Source organism: Myxine glutinosa, chromosome 1, assembly GCF_964187855.1.
Source record: "Myxine glutinosa chromosome 1, kmMyxGlut1.1, whole genome shotgun sequence".
Classification (NCBI taxonomy): domain Eukaryota; kingdom Metazoa; phylum Chordata; class Myxini; order Myxiniformes; family Myxinidae; genus Myxine; species Myxine glutinosa.
The window spans coordinates 234,971,751-234,988,166 of NC_136261.1; the positions used below are offsets into that span (position 1 = coordinate 234,971,751).

The 16,416-nt window shown below is 46.4% G+C and overlaps 1 protein-coding gene across 5 annotated transcripts in view; it reads right to left on the reverse strand.

Moving 5' to 3' along the window:
* The window catches only part of TIMELESS (timeless circadian regulator), a 120,752-nt gene that overhangs the window by 55,121 nt on the left and 49,215 nt on the right, over positions 1-16,416 (reverse strand). For all 5 annotated transcript variants that reach the window (XM_078785145.1, XM_078785146.1, XM_068128690.2 and 2 more), the window contains exon 15: positions 833-984. In XM_078785145.1, coding sequence (XP_078641271.1) covers positions 833-984 — 152 coding nt within the window. The remainder of the gene's footprint in view (positions 1-832; positions 985-16,416) is intronic.

The following is a 16,416-nucleotide window of genomic DNA, read 5'->3' on the forward strand; positions in this document are numbered from 1 at the left end:
TATACCCTAGAACTATTTATCATGCCCCATTCCTCGTAAGGGGGACGAAGACACAAACTTAATCCGACATTCGGGCTACACAGAACTTATTACAGGTGAGATTCTCGAGCACGACAGACGAAGCATGATACCTATGCAGATCTACCTGGATCTAGATATGCCCTACCCACAGACATAACAATATCATGTTATATAATCGCTTTTAGCCCGATCTCTCAATGGTGAAGAATCAGTTAGAATTTTAAATTATTATCGTATCCGAATCCAAATTCAGATCTTCACCAAAATTGAATCAATTCTTCCTTGTCACACACCCAACATGTCAACCAAGTTTCATCCAAATCCATCGACAACCTTTTGAGATATCCTGCTATATATCGTTTTTGGCCCTATCTCCCAATGGTGAAGAATCACTTTGAAATTCTACGAGCCGGATCCGGATGCGATCTTCACCAAAATCACCTTCACCAAAGCCACAACTATCGGGGACGCCTCTTCGTGGTGGTTGTACCCCACAATGCAAGTCGGGGGCCAAATCTTCCCCACTCTTCCCTGCTGCCCAGATTATTCAGGGCAGCGCGGTCATGGTCAGAGTGCTGATCGGTCTCCATGGACCTTTCCCTTTTGGGGAAACCTTTCCCTTTTGTCTCCCTCTCTCTAACTGTGTCGTGGTCCAAACTTCATGAAGGCAGGGGAACACCATCCTAGATGTGGGGAATCTCTAGGTCGCTCCTGGGAGATCAATTGGCTGTTTCCGTGCTGCGGGCTTGTTCAAGAGAACTGTCCGGGGTTATAAAACAACAACACAAAAAGCCAAAATCTGATTACGTACCGAGCTGCTTTGAGCAAACCCAGGGCTTCAAGTGGCTGCTGCATGAACAGGGCCTTCTGAATGCGCTTTGCTGCCTCTGTGCGCTGTTCCTCAACTGGCACTTCTGAGGCTGCATCAAATGGTACAACGTCCTCGGGAACAGGCTCTCCAGCCTGAGCGACAAACAGTCAGATGAGAGTTACAGGTCACCGTGTCATGGTTTATCTCTTACATATGAAAATTGAAAAACTTACAGTTAGGAAACGGGAGAGGATGGGTGGGGCATGATAACGGGATGGGATGGGTGGGGTGGATAATGTATGGGTGGGGCATGGGGATGGAAAGGATGGGAAGGGGGAAGGGGCATAACTAGATAAAAGGAAGAGGAAAGAGAACAAAAGGAAGATGGAAGAAGTGTGTTAACTAGGCAAAATTCCCAATGACAAGCCATAAGACAAAAAACATACAGGAATCAAGACTCTAACCTTTAGAAAGAAAGGTGAATAAATATATGTTAAGAAGAAAGATGAATAAGTACATGTAGTGAGGCAACTTAGCATAACAATTGTGCATTTTGTGAGGAAAGCACCAAATTTGGCACACTAGTAGACTATCATATTATGAAAAGATCTGGATATTGGGCCATCTCAGATTCAGAGATTTGATTTTTGCAAGATTTCGATTCGATTTGGATCGAAGAGAACACCTTCTTCATCTTCTGTACAGTGAAGTTGCCAGCCCTGAATTCTCTGGCTACATCTGGGTGCTTCATTGGGAGTGCAACCATGTCCCTCAGGTGAACAGGGACCCACCTGGCATAGTGTGTGTGGTCTAAGGCATGGAACCATGGGACCAGTTCCGTCAGGGCATCAAGGTACATCGTGAATGAAGCCTGCCGCAGAGAACGCACGTAGACCAGTACCAACATCTCTAGTTCCAGCACAGTTGCCCAGTACTGAAAGTTGGGAATGTCTTCTCCTCTCTGGTGACACCAGTCTTCGAACTCAGGCAGGTCTTCTGCATCATCAGCATATGTCATACAGTGGCGTTCATACGCACGGTGTTGCAGGATGTGCAGTGCCGCTGCAGTGATTTGATGAGCTCTTCTTGTGCGGGTGACGTGGGCAGCTCGCAGGAAGGAGTCGGCCGTCCCTGGCGTTGCAATCTCAGCTTGCAAATCTGCAAAATCTGCAAATCTTGCAAAAATCAAATCTCTGAATCTGAGATGGCCAAATATCCAGATCTTTTCATAATATGATAGTCTACGAGTGTGCCAAATTTGGTGCTTTCCTCACAAAATGCACAATTGTTATGCTATATTTAGCTTAGCTGCAGGACTAATGGTCTAATCAGGACACACTCTGATTGACTAATTGATCTGATTGACTGAGCTTAGAGTGAATCTTTAGCTGGTTGGATGCTAAAATCGAAGGACCGTCATTTAACAAGAATGACCGCACTGTGGTCACAACCTGCGATAAAATCTGGTAACGGGCCGATTGGGAAAAGCGCATTTAAAGCACTCTTAAAAGATGAACAGTGTGATTGGGAAACACACATTTAATGGGATATTAAACGATTACTCGACACCTCTCATCCATGTGACACCCCCCATGGTTATATCAGAATGAGCTGATTTGTCACACGGTCACGGATTGATTAATCCAAATATGGGGCCGTTCAAAAATTCCGTAATGCTATTTTTTTGGGAGGTGAATACCATGCGTGCTGACAGGCTTGATTAAACCTTACGAATCTATATCTTATTCTAATGGAGCAAACAAACGTATATGGTTATGTATGTATATTTGTGACCAAAATGTCTTCTTCTTCAAATTTTCTTTAACAAATTCGTGTTGTTTACATATACAGTCATAACCCCCCATTCGTAGAGGATACGTTCCTGGAAAATTCCATGGATGTTGAATCCACTCATGTGGGGCATTGTTTCAATGGAAAAAAGGGGGATAGGTGTTGGGCAGTTTGTGATTCATAAGGGAAATCAAAGTCCCGTGAAAAACTGTGAATACGTGGAGCATAGGGCCACAAATGTCGAATGGCATGGTGGGGGTGGTTTACGTGCACATATAGCAGTTTTATGTGTGACGCTTGGAAGAGGCTTTTAGAACTGTAATGTGCACATATTTGGCTGACCTCCACCACCATCCACATAGCACAATCTATCCCATTGCACCTCCACCATTCCCCCACACCCCTAATGGTACCACGACTGACACACACACACACACACACACACACACACACACACACACACACACACACACACACACACACACACACACACACACACACCTCGTTTTTTCATTTCTGTTCCTCACAATTCTATCTCTCTCTTTTACACACACACACACACACACACACACACACACACACACACACACACACACACACACACACACACACACACACACACACACACACACAATTAATTGTACAGTATCGGTTGTTCCTCAACTTAAATATAAATAATTTAAAGGATTGTTGTAAATGATGTTAATTTCACAACATCCCAAATTCAACTTTATTTAAATTGCAAACCTCAAACATAGTTTCTCCACCGAAAGCAAGAACGTTAACCCGTAAGCAATTGACTAGTTTCCCGACTGCATGGATCATCAGCTGGGCACCGTTCTTCCTCGAGGTTTCGATCCTTTCAGCCCAGGACCTCCCCAAACGACGGATCCACAACCTCGATCATGGATCCACATCAATAGATGGTACATCAGTAGATCCACAACCTCAGTTGCGTCCAGGCAGTCAGTCAACCCATCAATGCACCAACATATTGCATCGCACATTTGCTACAGGTCAATAGGTAAACTATATTTGAGGTTTTACATGTAATTAATTCTTTAGTTTATTTTAACTTGTAACATCCAGCCGTTACTGTACAATTAATTATATTGTTTGTGGTTTTCATGCTTTGAAATGTAGTTGAACAAACATAAAATATCATATAAATGTAGTTTAACAAACACATTAAAATCACATCAACAAAGAATAAACATATAAATAGACTTGGCATTTAATATGGAATATTTTTTTTGGGGAGTGAACTTACTTTTCAAGATGACTTAGAACCACAAGTTCATTGGAATTATGTTGAAATTATTCTAGATTTTGTTAATGTGACCTTTAAAAGAAACAAAAACCACATTTGACATTTCGAAACAAATAAATTGATCCTTGAAAGTGATGTAAACTGATATCGAACTCAATTCACGGACAGTACTGTGTTAAACCTCTGTGCGTTTTCCAGAAGTATCTGTTTATTTTGCACATTAGCCAATTTTTTTTTTTTCAAAAACAAAAGTTAAATTACGACTGGGATTACGGACAGTAAAATTAAAGTTCAGTACTTCGTGTAACCCTCACGAGCATTCAGGAGAGCACGTACACGTTGAGGCATGCTGTTCACGAGATTTGCCAAGGTTTGGACAGGAATCGCTTGCCATGCAGTGACAATAGCCTGCTGCAATTCACGCACAGAGGTCGGCTGCTGGTCCAAGTGGTCGATTTCACGCGTTAATTCTGCCCACAAGTTCTCGATCGGATTCATATCCGGGGACATGGCAGGCCACTCCATATGCTTTACACCACGGTCAGCAAGAAAGTTTTGGATCATGCGAGCACGATGAGGCCATGCATTGTCATCTTGGAAGACAAAGTTTCCTCGAAAGGCTGCACGAGCAAATGGAAGCAATGTTTCTTCCAGAATGGCCCTGTACTTGAACTGGTTCAGGTTTCCATTCAGAACAACCAGGTCAGTTTTGCCCCCTGCATGAAAAGCAGCCCAAACGGTCACCCCACCACCTCCAGCTTGGACTCTTGGAACTATACAATCTTTGTTGTCGGCTTTATGCACTTGTCTGCGCACTCGGACGCGGCCATCTTGACGATAGACCAGAAATCTAGACTCGTCACTGAAGATCACGTGATTCCAGTGTCCTGGCTGCCATTGACGGTGCTCTCTGGCCCACTGCAATCGGCGCGGGCGGTGTTGTCTGGTCAGGCGTGGCTTTCTCAGGGGACGCCTGGCACGATAGCCTGCTTGAACCAGTCGTTGGTTAACTAGCCTTCTGGATACAGGCACATTTGTCAGTTGCTGTCACTCAGCCCTAAGCCGATTAGCTGATTTGGTACGGCCATTGCGGACTAACCGGTGCAGCTGGCGATCATCCCTCCTTGTGGTTCTGTGGGGACGTCCTGGCCTCGGTATTGGAGTAGGGACACCCCTCTCAGCATTTCGTTTCAGGATCTTTGACACCTGACCTTGAGTGATGCCATACTGCCGAGCAATAGCACGCTGTTTCATGCCGTAATTTCGTAAAGCCACCACTCCATGACAAACAGCATTGTCGAGTTGACGGACCATCTCAAGAGGAAGCGGCAATAACTTTTGGAGACGTGCAGCAGTTGTTTTCCACGAATACAGAACGCAACAACCCTTGTCTACCCAACTGTGAAGCCAATCATCAAATGCACCTGTCCGTACATTTTGCCATGCCACCTGTGATATAATCCTGTTGTTGACTTCTTGCTGCGACAGACAATCAGTGACATGGTTCTTTTAACAAATGAATCACCAAAGTGTAAAAGAAACTCACCAGATTGATATACTGAGTTAAGAAAGTAAACCCAAGTCAAGAAAAAATAATAATATTCCATATTAAATGCCAAGTCTGTTTATGAGAAACAGTATCGTGGATTTTCCACCAAAAGATAATGACAAATCACACACATGACAAATCACACACACACACACACACACACACACACACACACACACACACACACACACACACACACACACACACACACACACACACTTCCCCCCTTCCCTCACTCCCAGAAAAAGCAGACATGGTCAAAGATGCCTCTGCCTCTGCAGCTATGTGTGGTGAGGTGTGTGTAGCACACCGATCCACGCTAATATATACACTACAATCTAGAATGTCATGTGTTAAGTAGTAGGTAGTTATGTTAAGTAGTTATGCTGAAGCGTTAAGATTTCCCTTCACTGGAACGAAGCGGCCTAGCCTGAACCATGAAAAACAGCCCCAAACCATTATTCCTCCTCCACCAAACTTTACAGTTGGCACTATGCATTCAGGCAGGTAGTGTTCTCCTGGCATCCACCAAATACAGATTCGTCCGTCGGACTGCCAGATAGTGAAGCATGATTCATCACTCCAGAGAACATGTTTCCACTGTTCCAGAGTACAATGACGGTGAGCTTTACACCACTGCAGCCGACGCCTGGCATTGGGCATGGTGATCTTAGGCTTGTGTGTGGCTACTCGGCCATGGAAACCTATTTCATGAAGCTCCCGACGAACAGTTGTTGTGCTGACGTTGCTTCCAGAGGCGTTTGGAACGCGGCAGTGAATGTTGCAACCGAGGACAGACGATATTTACGCGCTACGCTCTTCAGCACTCGGTGGTCCCGTTCTGTGAGCTTGTGTGGCCTACCACTTCACGGCTGAGCTGTTGTTGCCCCTAGACTTTTCCACTTCACAACAACAGCACTTACAGTTGACCGGGGCAGCTGTAGCAGGGCAGAAATTTGACGAACTGACTTGTTGGAAAGGTGGCATTCTATGACGGTGCCACGTTGAAAGTCACAGAGCTCTTCAGTGCGGCCCATTCTACTGCCAATGTTTGTCTATGGAGATTTTATGGCTGTGTGCTTGATTATATATATATATATAACTGTCAGCAATGGGTGTGGCTGAAACAGCCGAATCCACTAATTAGAACGGGTGTCCGCATAATTTTGGCCATGTAGTACCATATATATATATATATATCTTCTTATCTTATCGATATTATAAAAGGAGCCGTGTCTGTCTGTTTGTTTGTCGTGTTATATCTTGAGAACGGATTAACTGATTTCAATAAATCCAACTATGGTGGATTCAGGTAACTCCCGGGAGCGTTTGTGATCCCCAACGAAAGTTTTTTTTGTTTGTTTTTTATTTAGGGGTCCATGGACATGCGTGTCAAAACTGCAAATGCCAAAACGTGACATTGGTTATCTCTGCACGGAGAGCAGGATCTCCCAGGAATCCCTTCTTTTTTTTCTTCCCGCATAGATTAGCCATTGCAGCAAAGATTGGTATTTCCATCAGCGAAGCGACAGGTTTTATATTCGAGTATATGTATGCATGTATGTGTATATATACATACATACATACATACATACATACATATATGTATATATATATATATATATATATATATATATATATATATATATATATATATATATATATATATATTGTTGCGGAACCCAACGTCGGCCTATGGTTCCCCTTTGAGGGGGGATTAGTCTCCTCGTTTGTGACTGACCGACGTGGTCCCTGAAGCTGCACCGCGACCTCAGAAAAGGCCGGTGCACAGCCTCGTTCGCGACCGCGGATAAGATGTTAATTTGCCGAGCGGATGGCAGCCACGGCACGAACCGTTAACAAGTACTAACCCGATCCTGAACGTTGGCCAAATCGTGCCACAGGTATTCAATGGGGAAAAGACAAAGACGACGGATGTGAAGAAGAAGAAGAACAAAAAGGGTTTGAAATAAGACTATAATTTATTACTAATATTTACAAGACCAAAGAAACCAAGGAGAAGGAAGGATACGAAAATAAAGACAGAAAGAGGGACGGACCAGAAGGACACAGTGAAACTCTAGCTTAACTAAACAGGCTTAACTTATACCCCAGGACAAGACACAGAACAAACTCACGTACACAGAAGGATGGAATGGCAGGAACGAATGCTGGAGGGAGAGGAAGGGTCAGGTCCGTGCAAACGGCAGGGCTGGAGGTGACAGCTCCGGCTCCTCGCACTCTGGTTCACAGAACAGGTGACAGGGAGATCCGAGGACCGCGGGACGTCGAGGTTTGCGTGCCCGCACTTGCTGTTCCTTCGAGTGCTGGTTGGTACCGCGAGCAGGGCGTGCCGATTCTCATTCGCCTTGTGCTCCTTGGCTATGTTCTTTCCTTTCCAGAACTCCCTCTCTCCTCCTCTGAACTGAACTCCGGTGGACTGCTCTTGTCACGCATCTGCCACATCCGCCACCTCTCTCAGAACTCAGAACTCATCTCTGGCGCATCTGAGGTGGGGGCGTCTCCCGCGGGTTATATATAGCCCCACCCTTGAACCTTTTCGAACCTCCCCGATCGCTCTTCCTCCGCCCTCTCAAGCCAAACCCCTCGTGCTTGGTTGGTCGGCAAGGGCTGGCTCACTCCTCCCCTCTATGACGAGGTGGAGACACGCCTTTCTTCTCCGAGCCGACCGCGTGCTCAATGGAGGCAAATGCAGTTGGTAATCGAGGAAAGGGGAATCCAATGGAGGCTCTGGGGAAATTGAAAGGGGATGCTACCTATTTGAATTCGGTGCAATGGAGTATTAATTAATGGAAGACAAAGCCTTAACCTAATACACAGAATAAGGAAATAACTACCAACAAGGAGGAAATCTATGATTGGCTAACGTGATTGTATATGACCTAACTAAGGGATGCACTTTGACCTTTATACACAACAACTGGAGGAAGGAGGGTGACATTTTTACAGCAATAAAAGAACACAATTCTCATTTCCACAACACTGCACCCTCCTCCTCTTAGGCACGTCCCGGGCCTATTACCTTTACTTTGAGTGTGGCACGTAGGTGTAGTTCCCTCTACATTTAACCTGACCCTGAGTGTGACAGTTTTAAACACAAATAACTATGTCCCGCTGCTCCATTGCACCCTGCCTAACAGACTCACGCCCACAACTAACCGAATTGCGGAATGGTTTTCAAACTAAACACTTACGGTGGGGGTGCATTATTTACAATGACTATTTTATTTACAACACGCAACCCAGGACCTGTGATTGTTCTTTTTGGGGGGGAGACAGCTTGCCCTGCATCGATGCACCATGAAGCACCCAAAAACGCCCCAAACACCATCAAGCACCAATCGGTGCACAGTCACCACAGTTCAATAATAAAAAATGAACCCAACAAACCCTGGTGCTGGTCTTCCTCTTCGGCTCCCTCTGCTGGCCATGGTTCTTCCAGATGTTGTCAACTTCTTTGCTGGTGGCCTATTTGGACATAATAAAAGTGAACAACTGTGTCCATTGTTATTTATTTATGGCCCACAGGGCCGACTAGGGGTGGTTCACCTGTGTGGCATCGGTGCCCTGTGACCAAGGTCCGCCAGCAAGATCTCGGGCCTTCATGGCCGGTTCCAGCAGAGGGGCTATGCCCCAACCCATGGGGTCCATAAGTGGTGCTCAGCCACAGACATGTGGTCCATACGTGGTGCATCGATGCAGACAGCTGTGGTTGCGAGAGTTCGGGCGCACAATGGCGGACTCCCGCACGCTCCCCTCGGCGCCCAGTGGCGCACAGTCCTCGTGTGGGAGACAAGGGGGGGGGGGGGGGGGGAAAGACAGGTGAGCGAGGGGTAAGGTCACAAGGGTACACATCAAACAAGGTAATGCAGGACGAGGTGCGTACGGAGAGCGAAGTGAGAAAGCTCGTCCCTACCGTACGCCCCCCCACATGTGACCTACACTACCCTTGCCCTTAACCCATATGTACAAAATCTACACATTACAAATTCGTCACTACTGTCACGTCTTCCCCATATTTCCCCTATGCCAAATTCGTCACCACAATCCCTCTAACCAAATTTGCCATCACCCAATTCATCATCAATCCTCATAAGGAGGGAGAGATGGAACACAAAGCACAATGTCACACCCACGTCATGATGCGTCTCACATTCCAAACATTTGCACAATAAAAATAATAAAAACAACCTGGCATGGTGTGGAGGTACGTCACCTCAGGTGAGTGGATGCAGATGGTGCGAGGAGATTTCCATCCTAACTATCCTCTAACTGACATTAACACACTTTACACTACCCGGGGTCTTCCCTGCCAATCCATTGGCCAACTTACACTATGGGTTCTAAAAACCAATTCCCATTGACCAAACTGTGGTGCTTCTCAATTTGGGATCTCACTCCCCCGATTCATCTCCCGGTGCCCTTGCACAATTTCCGGGCTGAGTCGTGTAGCTCTCCCAGCAGGTCTACCCACCTGCACACCTCCACCACTGTAGTTGCCACCCGAGCTTACCTAGCTCCTCACCCTAACCTATCTAACTGGGGAAGGCCCTCCTTAGCGCTTACCCCACTCGGTGCCCTCTCTGGCACTGGGCTACCCGGGTCCGTCCTCCGGATCCTCGGGCCCCATCCACAACAACTCTACCGGCTCCCAGAGCCCACCGGCGGCTTCACCTGGCCGACATCCTCACAGTGGTGGAGTGCCCAATCAACTACACATACTAACAGGCTACATGCCCAGCCATTTCCACAACACTAATGCACCCATCCAAGCACCATTCTTCCACATGCACCACAGATGCCAATATCCAACCACAATTTACCTGTCCCCTCTACCTAACGCTTAAACTACCCTCCCCGGGTATTCGTGATGGGGGTCCATCCTCCTTTCCCCCATCCACACCTTCGCACCATCCACTCCACTCCACAGTTTCCACCATACTCACTCCATGACCATCCATTCCATACTCCATATATTCCACACTCCATGTAATCCACACAACCATTCTCCATTCACCTGTAGTTGCACACCTGTGCAATCACCTGGTGCCACCTGCACCCTCCTTCCTTCCTGGACCATTTGGTCAACACAGCACACATCACCATCACTCACTCATACAATGCTCCATACACCTGTTCAGTTGCACACCTGTGCAATCTCAATCGTTGTTCACTCACTGCTCCATACACTTCCACGCTCAATCCACTTTCGATCCTCAAACACTCGGCATCATCTCATCTAACTACTCCCCTCTGGAACTTGCGCTTCCCAGTCGCCCCTTTAAACTATTGCGCTCCCTCGTCATTATAATCCAAACTAATCTACCTGCGACCCCACGACAGGTATCATTGTCACTACCTAACCTTACCGTTACCTATTGTCAATCTCTGGGTCCCTACACACGATATCCTAACCCTCCCGGGCTAGTTTTCACTGCCATAAACCCCATAACTCGATTGCTCCTTTGCCCCCGCTGTGAGGGATGGCAGAGTTGCCATCCCACCACCTCGGGCATCTCCCACTACCAATTTGGCTCATCCAATTGCAATCAATCAAAAATTTTCCAATTACTGCCAATTCTATTCACTTTTCTAAATTTCGGATCAAAAACACTATCATCATCACCGTTCGCTATATCTGAGCCTCGGTGCGTCGTTACATCATTAAAACTCGGCTTCGCAAAGCCGAGCAATGAATTCGGGTGGTTTGGTCGCCTGCAGGTTGAATCCGTCCAGCTTTCGGTTCAAGGGAGGGGGTTTGGTCGGGCCGAGATTCCACGCACCATCTCGGCGTGGATCCTTGCGGTCCCAGGCCCGATGACCGAGGCTCGCCCGGTCGGAACCCCGTCCCCACGAGGGGGCACCGTTCCGCTTCCTCCCACTCGCCCCTGAACCGGACCGGTCGCCTCGCCCAAGGCCCGGACTCGACCGTGCGGGGCCTAGCATCCAACAAAGCGCAATCCGCGCGAAGCTTTGCATCCAACAAAGCGTGCCGCGCACCGAGCGCCCGCTATCCGTCGCCCTAACTGCTAACCCGGTCAACGTCGATGCTTCACTTGCATGCTCACACCACGCGACCCGTTTCACACTCACAAAGCCCGGCGTTCCAACGCCGTCTGTACATTCCACACACTCCGTCCATTCCACCAACGCACTCCCTGTTACACACCACACCTCCCGCGCACCTTCTTGCGCACTCTCCTCACTCGGTACGTACTCCGTACCACTCACCATGGGCGTGCACTCTTGCATCCACCCACTCACGCGCTCCGATGGGCTCTTCCACACTCACGCCACCACCAACTCACTCTCTGTGTCACACTCCGTACACCCTGACGTGCATTCTCGCTCGCACTCGGTTTCACACTCACGCTTCGTAACACGCTCATTCCCCGATGCACACTTTTTTTCCACAAGCGCGCCATTTCCACTCACAGGGGACCCTTCACCAACGCCCGGATGCTTCCTCGATCCCAAGTGCGCGAAAATTCTTTTGTCGCCAAACATCCTTCTACAAAATCTCCCCGCACAATACACAGCACGACTCACCTGGGGGATCCTCCTCCTTCGCTCCAACACCACCTGCAAACTTTCATTGGTGTTATTAAGCACAGCATCGTGATGTGAGCAGGGACTTTGCACATTTTCCATTCCTCCCTGCCGTGAGTGCTTTTCTAAGCCCCCGGTCCCTCCAATTTCAATTCCCAGCACTTTTTCTTTATTCACCTTGACGACCGCTGGCTTTAATAAAATTCCCTCTTCTACCTCAACGGTCGCCGGCTGCCCCATACCCAGGGTCGCGATCTCTATCCCCGACATTTTACCCGCGCTTTTCTCCGCTTCGCTCAACCAGCGCTTCTCGACCTGCTTTACCTCATCGTGCACCCTTGGGACCTGCTCGCCCGATCTGCCCCCAAGGTTCTCCCCCACTGCCAAATTGGTCCCCATCTTCCTTTTTGACTCTGCATTCATTTCTTTTCGTTCCTTCGTCATTTGAACACCCATGTCGTTAATTTTCCTGGTGGATATGAGCCCCTGGGCATACATTTTGTTTTCCTCATTCCATTGGGTCAAAAATTGACAAATTTGCAAAAAATGGATCCCAGACCGCTGACAACGCGGGCTCGACTGCCGCAACCATGTGCGAAGCGCCGCCATTTTGTGCACCTGATACCCCCGCGACCGCACCTTCTTTGCTCTCCTCTTCCACTATTCCCACTTCTTCCCTGGGGTCCTGGGAATTCCCCGAACCCCTCTAATTCCCCCACCTGCATCCGATCGCCTTGATTGTCCATGGCACGACTCAAATTTATATGTTATTACAATCTCGGCTGCTCCAAATTTTGACCGAATTTTTTTTTTTAGATGTTTAAAAATTTGGTTCGGGCCTCGATTCTCACTCCGACACCAATTGTTGCGGAACCCAACGTCGGCCTCGGATCCCTTCTCGAGGGGGGATTAGTCCCCTCGTTTGTGACTGACCGACGTGGTCCCTGAAGCTGCACCGCGACCTCTGGAAAGGCCGGTGCACAGCCTCATTCGCGACCGCGGATAAGATGTTAATTTGCCGAGCGGATGGCAGCCGCGGCACGAACCGTTAACAAGTACGAACCCGATCCTGAACGTTGGCCAAATCGTGCCACAGGTATTCATTGGGTAAAAGACAAAGACGACGGATGTGAAGAAGTAGAAGAACAAAAAGGGTTTGAAATACGACTATAATTTATTACTAATATTTACAAGACCAAAGAAACCAAGGAGAAGGAAGGATACGAAAATAAAGACAGAAAGAAGGACGGACCAGAAGGACACAGTGAAACTCTAGCTTAACTAAACAGGCTTAACTTATACCCCAGGACAAGACACACAGAACAAACTCACGTACACAGAAGGATGGAATGGCAGGAACGAATGCTGGAGGGAGAGGAAGGGTCAGGTCCGTGCAAACGGCAGGGCTGGAGGTGACAGCTCCGGCTCCTCGCACTCTGGTTCACAGAACAGGTGACAGGGAGATCCGAGGACCGCGGGACGTCGAGGTTTGCGTGCCCGCACTTGCTGTTCCTTCGAGTGCTGGTTGGTACCGCGAGCAGGGCATGCCGATTCTCATTCGCCTTGTGCTCCTTGGCTATGTTCTTTCCTTTCCAGAACTCCCTCTCTCCTCCTCTGAACTGAACTCCGGTGGACTGCTCTTGTCACGCATCTGCCACATCCGCCGCCTCTCTCAGAACTCAGAACTCATCTCTGGCGCATCTGAGGTGGGGGCGTCTCCCGCGGGTTATATATAGCCCCACCCTTGAACCTTTTCGAACCTCCCCGATCACTCTTCCTCCGCCCTCTCAAGCCAAACCCCTCGTGCTTGGTTGGTCGGCAAGGGCTGGCTCACTCCTCCCCTCTATGATGAGGTGGAGACACGCCTTTCTTCTCCGAGCCGACCGCGTGCTCAATGGAGGCAAATTCAGTTGGTAATCGAGGAAAGGGGAATCCAATGGAGGCTCTGGGGAAATTGAAAGGGGATACTACCTATTTGAATTCGGTGCAATGGAGTATTAATTAATGGAAGACAAAGCCTTAACCTAATACACAGAATAAGGAAATAACTACCAACAAGGAGGAACTCTATGATTGGCTAACGTGATTGTATATGACCTAACTAAGGGACGCCCTTTGACCTTTATACACAACTGGAGGAAGGAGGGTGACATTTTTACAGCAATAAAAGAACACAATTATCATTTCCACAACAATATATATATATATATACATATATATATATATATATATATATATACATACATATATATAAATATACATATACAGTATATATATATATACGTATATATATGTATATATATGTATATACATATATATACATATATATATATATATATATACATATATATACATATATATATATATATATATATATATACATATATATACATATATATATACATATATATATACATATATATATACATATATATATATATATATATATATATATATATATACATATATATATATATATATATATACATATATATATATATACATATATATATACATATATATATATATACATATATATATACATATATATATACATATATATATATATATATATATATATATATATATATATATATGTATATATATATATATATATATATATATATAAATATAAAATTAAATAGGCTAATGCCATCTGTCCGTCTGTCTGTCTGTCTGTCTGTCTGTCCCACCCTGAAACAATCCTTGAAGAGAAAAACATATTCAGCAAAAGTTGCTTCAAATGAATCCAAACCCACATGGAAAGTATAATTTTTTCAATCGGACCAAAAATGGAACCTGGGCGGTGTATAAGGCAACAGACCACTGCTTTGATCGCTCCAAATTATTTTAATATTCTTTTATCTTAAGAAATATGCCGCAATATATTTTCTGTGAAGAAATATGATTATTTTGAAATTTCACAACCCTCCATACAATATTTTAAATCAGCTAATTAATGCTGTCTGTCTGTTCCAACAATCCCCTCCCCTCCCTCTGAAACACTGAGATGCTCAAATTAAGTTACTTAAAATTAAACCACTTCCATGGGAAATTTATTATTATCAAGTAAAGGTTGCTTCAAATTAATCCAAACGTATGGGAAAAATGATAACTAATATAATATAATATAACTACAGACTTGGCATTTAATATGGAATATATATATTTTTCTTGACTTGGGTTTACTTTCTTAACTCAGTATATCAATCTGGTGAGTTTCTTTTACACTTTGGTGATTTATTTGTTAAAAGAACCATGTCACTGATTGTCTGTTGCAGCAAGAAGTCAACAACAGGATTATATCACAGGTGGAGTGGCAAAATGTACGGACAGGTGCACTTGATGATTGGCTTCACAGTCGGGTATACAAGGGTTGTTGCGTTCTGTATGAGTGGAAAACAACTGCTGCACGTCTCCAAAAGTTATTGCCGCTTCCTCTGGAGATGGTCCGTCAACTCGACAACGCTGTTTGTCATGGAGTGGTGGCTTTACGAAATTACGGCATGAAACAGCGTGCTATTGTTTGGCAGTATGGCATCACTCAAGGTCAGGTGTCAAAGATCCTGAAACGAAATGCTCAGAGGGGTGTCTCTACTCCAATACCGAGGCCAGGACGTCCCCGCAGAACCACAAGGAGGGATGATCGCCAGCTGCACCGGTTAGTCCGCAATGGCCGTACCAAGTCAGCTAATCGGCTAAGGGCTGAGTGGCAGCAACTGACAAATGTGCCTGTATCCAGAAGGCTAGTCAACCAACGACTGGTTCAAGCAGGCTATCGTGCCAGGCGTCCCCTGAGAAAGCCACGCCTGACCAGACAACACCGCCAGCGCCGATTGCAGTGGGCCAGAGAGCACCGTCAATGGCAGCCAGGACACTGGAATCACGTGATCTTCAGTGACGAGTCTAGATTTCTGGTCTATCGTCAAGATGGCCGCGCCCGAGTGCGCAGCCAAGTGCATGAAGCCTACAACAAAGATTGTATAGTGCCAAGAGTCCAAGCTGGAGGTGGTGGGGTGACCGTTTGGGCTGCTTTTCATGCAGGGGGCAAAACTGACCTGGTTGTTCTGAATGGAAACCTGAACCAGTTCAAGTACAGGGCCATTCTGGAAGAAACATTGCTTTCATTTGGTCGTGCAGCCTTTTGAGGAAACTTTGTCTTCCAAGATGACAATGCACGGCCTCATCGTGCTCGCATGATCCAACACTTTCTTGCTGACCGTGGTGTAGAGCATATGGAGTGGCCTGCCATGTCTCCGGATATGAATCCGATAGAGAACCTGTGGGCAGAATTAACGCGTCAAATCGACCACTTGGACCAGCAGCCGACCTCTGTGCGTGAATTGCAGCAGGCTATTGTCACTGCATGGCTAGCGGTTCCTGTCCAAACCTTGGCAAATCTCG